Genomic DNA, 16790 nt, shown 5'->3' with positions numbered 1-16790 from the left:
TCAGTGTAGATGCTGCATTCACCTAGGTAAGTATGAATATGGAAAAAAACCCAAACCCATACTTCTCTTTTAAGGAGTGTAATACTTATAAAACTATAGTACCCTTAAAAAGGAAACATTTATTACTTATTGGAATTTTCAAGCAACGTGGTTTGTTGTATTTCATAATCCACCTTACCCACAATATGTCATATAAGAATAGTTAAATATAAAAATGACAGTTAATAAAAAAACAAAAGGACTCACTGCAGCCAGTAACACATAGTAAACTGTATTGATGTAAATCTGTTGTCTAGACTATTAAGTTTACACCTGGTATATTTTGGAAGTTGGAAGGAATGTTTCACTTTTTCTCCAGAAAGCCCTTTTAAGCCTTGGTTTCCTGCAAGTTACACATGGTCATTGCATCAGAGCATTGAGTCTAAGGAACATATGGAGGAGGCTTCTCAACAGGTAAGACCATGTTAGAGTCATACTGTGAATGCAGATTTGAAGCCAATCCATTCACAGAGTTGGAGTGGGGTGGATGCTGAATGTCATCTGATAATGAGATATCTGCAGAGGAGGTTGCTGGATACGAACCTGAAGGCTGTGAAACAGTAACATTTTACTATAAGCATACTTGTACACAATATTGCAAATTTTTAAAAATATTACTATATATATTGCACCATTAAATTTACACATACTATTAGGACAAAGTACAAGTTCATGTTTCAAGTCCAGCCCTCCACCTGCAGGTCCCTACTTACCTCCTTTGATGGCTGCAGCCTGGCCAGTATGAATTTAGTGCTGGGGTGACAGTGCCTATGCCTTCGCATTATCGGGAACAACAACAAATTCAAGTCTATAGTATGTTGCTGACCAACCAGCAGTAGATTTCTCAGATAGCACAAGAGGGTGTAGCTGTTGGAGGAGGTAAATAAAGGTCTCGGGGGTAGAGCACAGAGCAGGTAAGTACAACCCTATTTCCAAAAAAGTTGGGATGCTGTGTAAAATCTACATAAAAATAAATTGCAATGATTTGCAAATCTCATAAACCCATATTTAATTCACAATAGAAAATAGAATACCTATCAAATGTTTAAACTGAGAAAATGGTCTATTTAAAAAAAAAAAAAAAAGGTAATTTTGAAATTGATGGCAACAACACATCGTTCGGGACGGGGCAAAAAAAAAAGCTGGCAAAGCAAGTGGTATTAACAACGAAAAGATGAACATTTTGAAAATTCATTTGGTTAATTAACAACAGGTCGGTAACATGATTGGGTGAAAAACAACAAGCATCTTAGAAAATCAGAGTGTCTCAGAAGAGCGTGGTTCAGTAATCTGTGATAAGCTACATGTAAAAATTGTCGAACAATTTCAGAATAATGTTCCTCAATGTAAAATTGCAGACTTTAAATATATCATCATCTACAGTACATCATATCGTCAAAAGATTCTGGGAATGTGGAGAAATCTCTTTGTACAAGGGACAAGGCCAAAACGCAATATTGGATGGCCCAGACAGCACTGCATTAAAAACAGGCATGATTTTGTGATGGACACCACTGCATGGGCTCAGGAATATATTAAAAAAAATCACGGTCTGTGAACCCGGTTCACCGTACCATCAAAAATGCAAGAATCCTATATCATGCAAGGATGGAACAACATTCCTCTCCCAAAACTCCAGCAACTGGTCTCCTTCGTTCCCAGACATCGCTACACCATGGTAAACATGGCCATGTCCCAACTTTTTTAAGAAGTGTTGCTGCCATCACTTTCAGAATTGCCTTATTTTTTTCTTAAATAGGTACATTTTCTCAATTTTTAAATACGTTTTCTATTTTTATTGTGAATAAAATATGGGTTTCTGAGATTTGTGTTTCTATGTAGATTCTACACAGAGTCTCACCTTTTTTGGAATTGGAGTTGTATAACATTTTTATTTTTTAGTTAAAAAAAAAAAAAAAAAAAAAAGTAACTTTACAACCACTATAAAGCAGCCTATTGTTTAGCCTATTGAGCTCAGTACCTAAGGCAGTAATTTATAAATACAAATAACTGAGTCAGAACAGTGCCTCGTCCCCACTCGCATACCATCTTCTATACAGCTCCATCCCATGTTTCATTCAGAGACAAAATTAGATACCTTGTAGCACTGTACACCAAAGGCTATGAAATTGAAATGAGATAATGACACTTCAAGCGAGTCTACAGGTGTCATTGAATAATACAGTGTAACAATTTTTTGGTTTACTAATTCATATGTATATTAAAGGTATAGCATTTGATAATTGTTTAAAAAAAAAAACTTTCACTTTTTTAATATATTCCTATTAACCCTTTATTAACCCTTAGTTAATCCTAATCAGCCCTAATTACCTACTTTCTCCCCTTAGCTATTTTTTGATATTTTTTTTTGTTTTAAAAAAATGGTCAAAGTCTGTAAAAAGAACTGGTTTCCCAAGTCCAATTTAGAGGTCTAGGAAGGCATGGGGCTTGAACATAAAAAAGGCTTCTGGCAGATTTTCCATGGGCCCACCAAGATCATCTGGATTGCTGGCTGAAGGACCTGTGGACAATCCTTCTTGGTCACTGGCTTAACAACATGACTGTTGAAGCCCAGGACATAAATGATAGAGGTCTTTTGGATTTATTTATTCCTACCCTCCTGAAAACTAGAAAGTCCGCTTCTGGAAGATCTACCATTGCGCTTGGAAAACATACTTTGCTAGGAAATTCTCTGTTGGACTAGTTATTTTGCTTTTTCTGGGGGGTTGTCTGCATAAGTCCTTGCCATAAATACTATTTAAAAAAAAAAAAAAAAAGTTATACTCGCCCAGGTGGATACAGCATCGGTCCGGTGCTACATCTGCTCCCCGCTGAGAACTGAGCGATCAAACACAGCTGATGTCGAACTGGGGACTTTCAGTCTCCGGCTCTCTGCTTGCCCCCCCCCCCTCTGCACTGAACTCTGAAGGGAGTGAGAGCGGCTGGCTGGACAGGCTCTGTGACGTCAGCTGACAGTGGGCTTTAGAACGAACTGCACTTCTGTGATCTATAGGTGAAGCATAGCCAAAATAGCTTTGGCTGTACTTCTCTTTAAGGGTTAGTTCTCTGCCTTTTTAGACCCTCCTTGCCTCTCATTTCTGATGAGAGTGTTTGTTCAGGGGGTTGTGTACATTTTTCTATCTGTGTGTACTCCATTGTCTCTGTGGGACCTCAGTATGGTTTTGCAGGTTTTCAGTGGTTGTCCTCACTCAAAGGGTGGCCTTCCTTCTTACTTCTGTTTGGAGAGTTTCTGAAGTTCTGGCCTTCTCTTGTACGGTGTGGCTCCTTGTGTTACATAGGGATAAGGTTGTTCTGAGGCCTTGAACTTTTTTTTTTTTTTTTAACACAGGTGGTTACCTCTTTCCACTTAACCATGATATTGTCCTTCCATCTTTCTGTCCTAAGCAACCTAAGGAAATTGGTCCCCATTGCCTGGATGTGGGTTGAGAGGTGAGAGACTACCTTTGTGTTGCAGCATCCATTTGTCAGCTTGACTGCCCCTTATTTAGCTTGAGGATCCACATGAGGGGCGGCTACTTCTCATTCCACCATTGCTAGGTGGATTTGTCTCCTAATCACTTAAGCCTAAGACCCTAGGTTCCTCCTTTTGAGAACCCACATTCTACTAGAAGTATTAGTGCTTCTTGGGCCCTCCAGCATCAGGGACTGCCACCTGGTCTTCTGTTGTCTTTATGATAAGGTTTAGCAGTTGAATGTTCAGGCCTCAGAAGATGCTGGCTTAGGTGGTAACCCTGTAAGTAAACCTCTTCTTTGTTTTTTTGGTTTGGAGTTCTTGGGCTTGTGTTGCTCACCTCTTTTGATTGCCTTTTGGTGATTCAGTGGTCTAAGAATTTAGCCAAATCTGTGCCCTGGGATATAGAATAAAACATAGGATTTTTCACTTGCCTGTGCAATCATTCTTATGAAGTACATTACAGGACATGGGACTCTTCCCTCTGTCTTGGGTTCTTCCAGCATTGCTTGCTACAGAACTGAAGGCATGCTGGGAGTGGGAGGGTTATGCAGGGCTGGGTTACAACTTTGTGTTTTGCCAGCGTTTAATGGCCTGGCAGAGCATAACCCATTGGTCTAAAATTTTAGCCAATCCTATGTCCTGTGATGTACGTAAAGAAAAGGAATTTACAGGTAAGTCAAACCCCCCCCCCCCCCACACACACTTTTTTTCCCTTTTATTTTATGTCTTTTTGTCTATACAGGACATGGAAAATAATTAATTAAATATTAATTTTTACAGGACATTATTTCTAAGAAAGACCCTAATTTATCGCCAAAACAATTTATATATTACTTTTTATGTTTATTAATGGCAGGTCCCAAGGGGAATAAAGATATGATAACTGAAGTGGTTATGCAGTCTTTCATTTTTACCTGACCAAAAAAAAGTTTATATTTTTTTTTTACTCCTAGTCATAACAAAGAAAAGGCAAAATCACTAAACATTACCTTTGAAATATCCAGCTTACATGCTGGGAATCAACACTATGAAAACAATGGAATGATTGAACGGTGTAAATAAAATTAATGAATTAATGGGCTGATTTAAAGTGGAACTTCACTCTCCTAATCAACATTGATTATTTTTAATCCTCATGCTGCTAGCATTAGTAAATGGATATGAGAGTATATCATATTTACTTGTTTTAAACTTTTTTTTTTACATTTCTTCAGTTACTTCCTGGTTTTTCTGTCTAGGCAGATGCTGTCATACATCCCAGGAATTGTCAGGAGAGGTTTTCTCAGCTAACCACACTCTCCTGTATGCATACTTGCGCTAAGGGCAGGAAGTAAATGCTACATTAATCATTTTCCCTTACTCAAGATGGCCACGGCCAGAAAAGCTAGAGGGTGATTTTCAAAGCAATTTCTCTGCAAAATTAAGCAGGAAGACCTGGATGGATGGGGGAGTTTGCTTTGAATAATAAAAATTAATTAAATAGCATTTTTGTTTTGTGGTGCTCAGATGCAGTAAAGATCCACTTTAAATATAACATCAAAATGCTGTTTTTTTCACATCCTCCTTATCAAGATCGTCATGGTTCCGAGGTTACCTGCAGTGGTAGGGGATATGATGCATAGGAGGGAAGGGAGGAGGATGGAGTGCAAAAACCAGTGTAGGTCAGGATCTGTTGTGCTGGGTTATAAAGTATCTGTGGAGGAGGCGAATTAAAGTTGTGTTGTAAAATTGGTGCCTAGAAGAGAGAGGGGGAAAAAAAAGACATTTGAAAATTTAGAAGTACTTAAACTGTCTTGTAGGGCAAAATAGAAAACAATATCCATATGTTACGACATGTTTCAGGATGCACGTGATCCCCCCTCTATCAGGCAACTTTTACAATGTTTACAATTAAGTCATATTTTATTAATCCTTCATGTGTTTAAATGCTACTTTTTGCATATTTTTTTTATTGTATTAAATAACACTGCCTTTGTGCTTACTGATAGCTCAGACTCAGAGTGTCACATGCCTGGTCTTGAGGCAGAGATGATGAGAGGGATTCCATTGCAGCTGAGTGCAAAACACCCCTGGAGATAGTGACAGGAGATGCTGAGCCCAGAGAAGCATGGGTTGCCATCTGTATGGTAGTCAGATGGATCTACAGTTGTGATGCCTCCTAAGGTGTAAGCCGGGCACTGGAAGCAGCTGATCCAGGATGACGCACTTGGAAGTGCTGACAGCAGGCAGGAGACATGGTCAGGAACAGAAGGCAAGGTCAGAACACAGTGATCAAGCAGAGGAGTAGAGAGGATTTTGGTCTGAGGCAGGCCACGGTCACACACAGGAGATAATCGGAAACGGGTCCGTGGAAAAAGCCAAGGTCAGAGCCAAGAGAGAATCAAGGGGAAGTCCAGAAGCAAGCTGGGTCGGTAACAGGAAATCCAGAAGTAACAAGCACACAGGAACATGGTTATGAGGGATCTGAAGACCAGTCAGCAAAGTCTGTGAGCATCTGTCCTCCTTATAAAGGACAGAGGGTGCCAAAATAGGCACGCCAGGTGAGCGCTGTGAATAAATGTTTGTGCACCTGTCGCAACCATGTTGGATATTGGTAAGTGTGCTAGGTCTCTGAGCCAGTCTTCTCTGGTTTATCCCCAAACGGTTCCTCACCCCTGACGGGCAGCCTCCAGGTGCCCGAACGTGACACCTTTTTAGGATTATTTATTGAAGAACTCCTGAAGAAGCCTGGGGGCATGTATGTTATTTTCAGGTTCCCCATGATATTTCCTCGGGTGCATACACTTTCCACTTAATGAGATACTGAATTTGTCTTGCTCTCTTCCTGCAGTCCAGAATTGATTCCACCTAGAATTCTGTTTCTTCTGCAACAGTAAATGGTGGTGATAATAAAACACAAAGTGCACAAAAATGGCCCAAACGCACCGCTCAGCGTTACGGATGAATGATCCTTTTAAGGTAGTAAATGTCAAGGTTACAGCTTATCATCTTAAATTATAAAATAGCAGCTGAACATAAAATAAATATAAAACAAATGGCAATTAAAAATAATCAAGTATCAAACGACTTTAAATCACCATAGCAGCGCTCATGTCAATCTATGCATATATGACATGCTTATGTACATTCCCTTATACAAGAGAAAAAGTCCCTTGAGGTGGTTTCCTGGGAATAAATATGAATTTTCTTATAGGTGAAAAAAGTTCATAAATCCATGCACCAAACACCCAGGCTTGTGACCACGTGAAAGGGGTTAAACTCACCAGAAATCTGGTAAAATCAAGCATCCAAAATATATCTTTGTGTTGCCACCTCTCAGGGATATCCACTGACTAGCGTAATCCCGTTAATTTGCTTTATTGAAGCCCAAAAACCCCCTTTACAGGTTATACGTACAGGATATAATAATTCATAAAGCATAAAATGCAAACCGTAGCGTTACCACCGATCACTAGCCACAAGGAGACATCAGTGTCAAGGGGGGACCGCTGCGCTTGGCTGCCTCCTGGTTTCCCAGCTGTCTGTGATCCGCAAACGTCACTTCCTGCTATCATGGAGATCACGCAACTGACGTGTTTTGTCACTTCCAACTTCGACTGAGGGCGTTCCATGCACATATAAATTGCAAACTAAGCAAAAATGTTTTTAAATTTTTTTACACACGCTAAAAGTATTATTATAATTAAGTTGATATATTTTACACTTTCATCCAAAACCATTGAAAACTATACATTCTCTTTAATGGCAAGTAATACAAGAGTTCAGTAAATTTGAAAAAAAAAAAAAAATTGTTAAGACAAAAGAATAGAATGCTTTTTGTGAGTGTAGTATGTCAAGAAAACTGAAAGAATAGGGGAATGTGATAAGCCAGGGATATTATTATTATTATTTGAATAAGTGTGCAAAGTGGGGTCCAGTGATATCATGTAAGTAAAACCTAGCAGAAACTATAAAATCGGCAAAGCCCCAAAGCTTAAAAAGGGAATAAAAATAGACCTTTTTTCCTTGTCAAAAGAAGTTTATTGAGTATACAATGTTATAAAGATACATAAAGTAAGTTTACAAGGATCTATAAAGTAAGCTCATTGTTTTACAGTAGGGTTAAATATCATGAAATTTCAAATATTAAACATTGGGTTCACGTAAACCTAAATTAAAGATATATATCATTTCCTTAGTTACTTTTGTAGGTATTTAAATGATTTATACCTACTATACATATTGTTTACAAGTAGAGTGTATATAGGTCAAATAAATTCTGATAATGAGCTTTAATCGTAAGGTGGAGAAAAGGAAAGAGAAAGAAGAAAAAGGGTAGAAAGGTAGAGGTATGGTCCACAAGGTTGTCCCGCTCGTCAGTTTATTATTCTTTTTAGTTCTCTTTGAAGCCTTAGAATGGGTGTCTCTGCAAGTCATTTAATCTGTTACCATGGCAACAGGACAGAGTCATTGAAGTTTGAGAGGAACTGTTGTTTTATCCAAGGATGCCAAAGTTTTTCAAATTTTGGAATTTGATTTTGATCGATGGCTACCATCTTAGCATGGGACATTGTATTATTCATTCTGTGAATTGTTTCTGCTAGTACCAATGTAGGAGATTTCCATGCCTTGGCCACTGTTTGTTTTGCAGCCGTTATTAGTTGGATCATAAGTTTGAATTGAGAGAGTGTTAACCATTCCGGTTTTAGATTAAGTAAAGTTAAATATGGATCTGGTTGTATTATTTTTTTAAATATTTTAGATGCAATCACGAAGACTTCCTTCCAGAAGGTTTGGATTATTGGGCACGTCCACCATATGTGTAAATATGTGCCTATTTCTGGGCATCCTCGAAAACAAAGAGCTGAGGTATTAGGTGAATATTTTGCCACTCTAGCGGGTACAAGGTACCAGCGAGTTAGGACTTTATAATTTGTCTCCAGTGCTAAGATGTTGGGTGAAGATGACTTAGATGTGAGCCATATGTTAGACCAGTCCATGTCTTCTAAAGTTCGTCCCAGGTCCTCCTCCCACCTCTGAACGTAAGAGGGTCTATTAAGATTTGCTACTCCATATAATTGATTATAAAGTGATGAAATTGTACCTTTAGCAAATGGATCTTTTGTACAGATTGATTCAAAAATGGATAATTGGGATAATGGTGTATCCCCCTTTAGGAATGGTGTATAGAAATTTTTGATTTGGAGATATCTAAATATCTCAGAGTTTGGTAGATCATATTTTTCTCTAAGCGATGGGAATGAAAGGAATGATTTAGATGCTATGAAGTCATTTAGTGTCTGAATGCCTGATGTTGTCCAAGCTTTAAAAGAATTTGGGTAGATCCATGCCGGATAAAAGGCCGGATTTCTGATAAAAGAAAGGAGAGGATTGTGTGGAGATTGTAACTGATATTTGGTTTTTAGTTTATCCCAGAGAGATAAGAAGTGTTTAGTTATGGGATTATGAATTTTAAAGCGGTCTTTAGGATCAAGCCATAATAAATTTGATATTAATAGAGGGTCATTTTCTGAAGCCTTTATAAACACCCATAATGGGATTTCCTGTTTTGCATGGTATTTGGACAGATTGGCCAAATGTGCTGCTCTGTAGTAGTTAGTAAAATTAGGGTATCCCAGGCCTCCTTTATTTTTGGGAAGATGTAGTGTGTGTATAGGTATACGTGGTTTAGAAGAGCCCCATATAAACGAAGTTGCTCTTTTTTGTACTATTCTCAAAAAATAGGAAGGAATTGGAATAGGGAGGACTCTGAATAGATAAAGCAATTTGGGTAGAATAGTCATTTTGATTGCATTAATCTTCCCTATCCAGGATAAAGGAAGTTGCGACCATTGTTTTATTAGATTTGTGATCTGTCTTAATACAGGAGGATAATTGGTTGAGAATAAGTCAGAATGAGATGCTGTTAAATGAATTCCAAGATATGGGATTGATTTTTCTGCCCATGTGAATGGGAGTGCAGCCCTAGCCGGGATCAATTCCATGTTTGTGAGTGAAATATTAAGCACTAGGCATTTCTTAGGATTAATCATAAGGCCGGATAGGGCTGCAAATCCATCAAGAGCTGGTATTAAGTTAGGACCAGAGACCTGTGGTGATGATAGAAAAAGTAATATATCGTCTGCAAATATACATAATTTGTGTGTAATACCTCCTACTTCAATGCCAGTTATAGTTTGGTTTGTTCTGATGTATTGGGCCATGGGTTCGAGTATAAGGGCAAATAATAAGGGAGATAATGGGCAACCCTGTCGGGTACCTCTTTCGATATTAAAGGCTTCAGATTTGTATCCAGCATATTTTATATAGACTTTGGGTTTATTATATAATGCTTTGATCCATGTTAAAAAGTGGAGTCCAAAACCCCATTTTTGTAATGAATATTGCATATATTGCCAGGAAAATAGACCTTTTTTAACACGAGGAGTCTGCATGGCATTTTCATAGTTCTCAGTGACTGGACATTGCAGGTAATTATTCAATATGGATGCTCCAAGAATGAATTTATTATTACATAGACATATTTAATTCAGATACTGACAGACACTCTAGAAATGAGCAACTTTTTTTATTCAAAGTTATTCATTATTTTATACAAGATCTGCCCCAGATATCTCATTATGACATTTTTTTCAATTTGGATACATTCACCAACATGCCTCACACAAAGTCCCGCCCTCATTCTCTGTTTCCTTTTTATTCAAAGTTTATTGAAACAAAGTCAAATCCAGAGTAGAGGAATGACATATGAGAATAACAGAACAGTTCACAGTGTATGACAAGCCAGAAATGCACATTGCCACCAATCTATTTTTGAGCAAACAGGTACAGAACAAACTAATTTCATATCACTGAATGAAAATATGACTTTGAACTTCCCTGGCGGTATGATTATGTCAGATTGTTGCGTCTCAAAGCGGTACAATTATTTTGCATAGAAATTTGGCTTTTTTTATTGTAGGCCTGTAATTCTTAGCAACAACACACTTAAATCTGTCCAAACAAGAGTCTAGTAGATATCCTGGGTATGATGAAGTTTGAAACACAAAATAATAAATTATAATATAATGAATAAATATAAATAATTATAAAAAAATAATATATTAATAATAAAATTATTTCCCCGCGATTCACTATCGCTCAATTCTGCAAGTGTTCTAATTTACTATTTCTGTTTTCTAGCTTGTCTAAAACCACTTTTGATGTAAAGGGACACTTTTTGGTTGCTATGGACAATCTCCAGTTTCCAAGCAGAAAGAACAGTATATATAATATAAAACTGCACGCAGGGCATTGGACAAAGCACTGGGGACAAAAGGGGTGTGAAATAATTTCATACAGTAATGTAATCTGTAAGATTACACTGTACTGTATGTATTATTTTTCACTTTTTTGAATTTTCCGCCGGGCTCCGCCCCGTGCGTTGCGACGCTCGCAGGGAACGGAGCCCGGCACAGAGAGGCATCCGGCGGAGGACAGAGCCCACAGACACAGCAGGGGGACATCGCAGGATCCTGGGGACAAGGTAAGTACACCGCACCAGGATCTTGCAATGCAATCCCGAGTGTGGCTCGGGGTTACCGCTAATGGTGCTGAAATTAAACCCCAAGCCACAGTCGGGAAAACCGCCAGGCAGGTTAATGCATCAAGACAGCCTATGAAATGTCAGTTTAATAGGGATGAGGCCAGGAGTAGATATTTATTTATTTATTTCAGGTACTTATATAGCGCCGTCAATTTACGCAGCGCTTTACATATACATTGTACATTCACATCAGTCCCTACCCTCAAGGAGCTTACAATCTAAGGTCCCTAACTCACATTCATACATACTAGGGACAATTTAGACAGGAGCCAATTAACCTACCAGCATGTCTTTGGAGTGTGGGAGGAAACCGGAGTACCCGGAGGAAACCCACGCAGGCACAGGGAGAACATGCAAACTCCAAGCAGGTAGTGTGGTTGGGATTCGAACCAGTGACCCTTCTTACTGCTAGGCGAGAGTGCTACCACTACACCACTGTGCCGCCCATATGTGCAATTAGTTTAGTTCCGAATTCGTTTTTTACCGAATTTTGACAAATTCGGAAATTCAGAAATATCCGAATTAATGAAAACACATTTAACGAATTTGAAAATAAACGAAAATTCAAAAGAAGAACGAAAATTCGAAAATCTGAAATAGCAACAACTTAACTATTGCTAACTAATAAATATAGGTATTGGAATTTCCTTTCAAATTTGGCAGTTAGTGAACGTAACGTGTACAAATTCATCCGAAGTTAAAAATCTTCCAAAATAACGACTGCCGAATCTAAACGAATGTAATGTAATGAATTAATAAAAAGTTTTTTATTATTGTTATTTATTATTATTATTATTATTATTATTATTCATTTGTTCCATTCTACTTGTTTAGATGCGACATTCGTTATTTTGGATAATTCGTAACTATGGATAAATTCGTATTCGTTACATTCATTAACAGCCAAATTTGAAAGGAAATTCCAATACCTATAATTTAATAGTTATTATTTTGCATTTTCGGATTTCGGTCATAACGAATGACATGAAAAAGTAAACAAAAACGAATTAAACAAAAATGAACACATTTTTCAGCAGTGTACACATCTAGCCAGAAGTAAATATATAAGACGTTCTAAGTGTAGAATTATCTCCCATATAGAGTATTCACTCTTTCAATGTGGGGGGGGATTTATCAGATGTCCAATGTTGCAGGACAAGATTATGGGCTTGGAACAGAGTCCTAGATACTGCTTCTCTAGTGTGATCTCATGCAAAAACTCCTTCTAGAACATATAAAATACACTGCTTAGGGTCTAAGTGTACAGTGGTATGAAAGGTTAAATTAATTGTGTCTACAATTTGGGTCCAATGTATATGGAGCTTAGGACAGTGACATACAATGTGTATTAGACTTCTGTGGTCTCTACAATTCTTGCAACATATACGATTTGACATGATGCTAATTTTATGCAGCTTAATAGGAATATAATGCACACGCAGCAAAATGTACAGTTAGGAAAGTCTTTGGAAGGCATTTAAAAGAACTCAAATTAACTGATTGTAAAGCCTCTTCCCATCTTCCGCAACACTTAGATTGGCCACCCAATTCTCCAGTGCTTTGCATAGATAATCATCTGAGTACGAATGCAAAAGCATGGCATAACAGTTTGAAATTAAACCTCAGTCGATGTGGTGTTTTGCAAAAGATTAAAAATAGGGCTGGGAGAAAGTTATCTGACATCAAGGTATCACTGAGCTGTTACTGCCTGCTTCAGTTGTAAATAATAGAACTGCATGGAGTCAGGTATGCCATATTGTGACTGCAGGATAGAAAACAGGAATAGGGTGCCTCACTTAAAATTTGTGAGAAGTGAGTAATTCCACAGGCCTGCCATTTGGCTGTGTACTTATGCTTAGCCAATTCAGGATCTATATTATTTGACCAAATAGGACTATAAATCATAAGGTCTGGCACACATTGCAATTGTTTAGCTTTCAGCCAAAATGTATGCATATGTCTATATGTGTAAAGAGTTTTATGCCTAAAAAAGATTCCAGGCCAGAATTCCAGAGACTGTTGCAGACAGGTACTGGCACAAAGACTTTGGAGTAATGTTTACCTAGACCGCACTGACCTGCTGTGGGACAGCAATTTTCAGCATGTTCATTTCTTAGGTCCCCATTGACTTTCATTACTCCTTCCTGATAGGCCCAGATCGGGTGCCATTGGGGAGGATGTATTAAAGAAGTGGATTATGGGATGTGTAGTTTCGTTACTCCTATGCAGAACTGCGCCCTGTTGGATGAAAACTACAGTTACCAGAAGCCTCAGCCGCTAGGGGGAGTAGAGACAGATAAAGTTTCCCAGAAAGACCAGGGGCACTTTGTGCCACACCAGGAGAAGAGACAAAGTGTGGGGGCTCACAGCTCCTGAGTACACGCACAGCTTATCCTCAGCTATCCAGAGACATTGTGTGAGATTGCCATGCTGCTTTTGGGTATTCTGAGACCCAGTGCAAGACCCACTTTCAGCTACAGTGCCTTGAAAAAGAATTCATACCCCTTGAAATTTTCCTAATTTTGTCATGTTACAACCAAAAACATAAATTTATTTTATTGGGATTTTATGTAATAGACGAACACAAAGTCGCACATAATTGTGAAGTGGAAAGAAAATTATAAATGGTTTTCAACATTTTTTAACAAATAAATACCTGAAAAGTGTGGCGTGCATTTGTATTCAGCCCCCCCCCCCCCGAGTCAATACTTTGTAGAACCACCTTTCTCTGGAATTACAGCTGCAAGTCTTTTTGGGTATGTCTCTACCAGCTTTGCACATCTAGAGAGTTATATTTTTGCCCATTCTTCATTGCGAAATTGCTCAAGCTCGGTCAGATTGGATGGAGAGCGTCTGTGAACAGCAATAATCAAGTCATGCCACAGATTCTCACTTGGATTTAGGTCTGTACTCGGGTTTATTTACTAAAGCTGGATAGTGCAAAACCAGGCTCACTTCTGCATACAAACCAATCAGCTTCTAACCTCAGCTTGTTCAATTCAGCTTTGGCAATAAAACCTGGAACCTGATTAGTTTCTATGCAGAAGTGAGCCTGATTTTGCACTCTCCAGCTTTAGTAAATAAACCCCTTTTGACTTGGCCATTCTAACACATGCATATGATTGGATATAAACCATTCCATTGTAGCTCTGGCTGTATGTTTAGGGTCATTGTTCTGCTGGAAGGTGAACTTCCGCCCCAGTCTCAAGTCTTTTGCAGACTCTAACAGGTTTTCTTCTAAGATTGCCCTGTGTTTGGCTCCATCCATCTTAACATTAACGCTGATCAGCTTTCCTGTCCCTGCTGAAGAAAGGCATCCCCACAACATGACGCTGCAACCACCATGTTTCACGGTGGGGATGGTGTGTTCAGGGTGATGTGCAGTGTTAGTTTTCTGCCACACATAGCATTTTACTTTTAGGCCAAAATGTTCAATTTTGGTCTCATCTGACTAGAGCACCTTCTTCCACATGTTTGCTGTGTCCCCCACATGGCTTCTCGCAAACTAGACTTCTTCTGGCTTTCTTTCAACAATGGCTTTCTTCTTGCCACTCTTCCATAAAGGCCAGATTTGTGGAGTAAACGACTAATAGTTGTCCTGTGGACAGATTCTCCCATCTGAACTATGGATCTCTGCAGCTCCTCCAGAGTTACCATGGGCCTCTTGGCTGTTTCTCTTATTACTGCTCTCCTTGCCCGGCCTGTCAGTTTAGGTGGACGGCCATGTCTTGGTAGGTTTGTAGTTGTGCAATACTCTTTCCGTTTTTGGATGATGGATTGAACAGTGCTCCATGAGATGTTCAAAGCTTGGGATATTTTTTATAACATAATCCTGCTTTAAACGTCTCCACAACTTTATCTCTGACCTATCTGGTGTGTTCCTTGGCCTTCATGATGCTGTTTCTTCACTAAGGTTCTCTAACAAACTTCTGAGGACTTCACAGAACAGCTGTAGTTATACTGAGATTAAATTACCCACGCTGGACTCTACTAATTAGGTGACTTCTGAAGGCAATTGGTTCCACTAGATTTAAGTTAGGTGTATCAGGGTAAAGGGGGCTAAATACAAATGCACGCCACACTGTTCAGATATTTATTTGTAAAAAATTTTGAAAGCCATTTATATTTTCCTTCCACTTCACAATTATGTGCCACTTTGTGTTGGTCTATCACATAAAATCCCAATAAAATACATTTACGTTTTTGGTTGTAACATGACAAAATTTGGAAAATTTCAAGGGGTATGGATACTTTTTCAAGGCACTGTATCCTAAGACACACAATAGATCCACCAATTCAGCGACTGTTGGCTAAAGACACAGGGTGGTATCGCTGACCTGTCTTTCTGCATTTTGTTTAAGACACAAGTTAGGACATAAGCTCATTCTGCTGGGCAGAGGAGTCAACCAGGCTGGAGGTAGAGCATCACATTGCCTCCAGAGAGGCCCTTCCACCGCAAGAACTTGCCACAGATGTCCCGGAGTTCATGAGCGGGTTATATACCCATCCTTACTTTGCTCGCTAAACGCAGATACAATAGACTACCACCTTTCATCCCTACTATGCCATTAAGACTTTTTAGCCAAACCGATCCCCTGCTGCCCCCCGCAGTGATGTTCTGCCAACCCATAATCTGTCTTATCATATTAGAGCATAGATATTCTCCTGCTTTTCCTTTTCCCACCTGTTGTATTGCCCTTCTCATTTGTAATCATACTAAAACGGTCTATGAGCAGCTAAAGAAGCATTCCATAGTTTAAACTGTTTATCAGCCGATTGCCTCTATCTAGGAGAGATTTAATGGAATACATTTAAGTGCACCACAGTACGGGCTCCAACCAAGTCGGCATATAATAGTTACTGTCATCCATATATAGAGTTTGTTTGTTCACTCCATTTGAGGACAGTGTAGAAAAGCCTCTGGTACTCTGTTCACCAGAATGCTATTGCTAGTTCGATTTGGTGACCTGCAGGCGGACTTGAACTTACTGGGTTCATGCAACGGGGCCGGGTTTTAATTTAATCATGGGTGCATAGCCCTGCCACAGAAATGTTCTAGAAATTGTATTGACAATACAAAATATTTTAAGCAGAAGTACAGTGTATTGAAAAAGTATTCATACCCCTTGGAATTTTCCACATTTTGGCAAGTGGCACATAATTAATTTATGTAATAGACGAACACAAAGTGGCACATAATTGTGAAGTGGAAGGAAAATGATAAATGGTTTTCAACATTTTTTAACAAATAAATATCTGAAAAGTGTGGCGTGCATTTGTATTCAGCCATTTTTATAAGTTTGGTCCTGCCTACAAGGGACAGCCATAGTTTGTTCCAAAGCTTCACTTTGTCTCAAAAGCGGGGCATGATATTTAAACGTCATTAATCCAGGAGATTGGGGGAAATCATAATTCCAAGGAAGTAGTTGGCACCGGACAGTAGGAGGCCCACCGTGTGCTGACTGTGCTATCTAGCAGCATCGGAGCAGACTTGGACCAATTATTAAGTCCGGAATACTGTATATTCCAAACGTATCCATAGCCATTTTAAGTGATAGGTCCCTGTTACCCAGAAGCAGAAGAACATCTGTAGATTAGGCAGAATGCAGTAATCAAACGGTTTATAAACTTCCATGGGGGGACCATTGTCGCTCAGTGCTTTGCAAGTAGAGAAACACCTGGATGCCTCTA

General features: G+C 38.9%; 1 protein-coding gene across 1 annotated transcript in view; it reads right to left on the bottom strand.

Moving 5' to 3' along the window:
* Positions 1-205: 205 nt before the first annotated feature.
* TMEM255B (transmembrane protein 255B) overlaps positions 206-16790 on the bottom strand; it is a 120776-nt gene continuing 104191 nt past the window's right edge. The window contains exons 8-9 of the mRNA XM_073614726.1: positions 5109-5249; positions 206-589 (exon numbers count right to left, since the gene is read on the bottom strand). Coding sequence (XP_073470827.1) covers positions 422-589; positions 5109-5249 — 309 coding nt within the window. The 3' untranslated portion in view covers positions 206-421. The remainder of the gene's footprint in view (positions 590-5108; positions 5250-16790) is intronic.

This window comes from Aquarana catesbeiana, linkage group LG02, assembly GCF_042186555.1.
Source record: "Aquarana catesbeiana isolate 2022-GZ linkage group LG02, ASM4218655v1, whole genome shotgun sequence".
In the NCBI taxonomy this organism is placed as follows: domain Eukaryota; kingdom Metazoa; phylum Chordata; class Amphibia; order Anura; family Ranidae; genus Aquarana; species Aquarana catesbeiana.
Note: the sequence above shows the minus strand (reverse complement) of the source record. Positions and strands in the feature narration are given on the sequence as shown.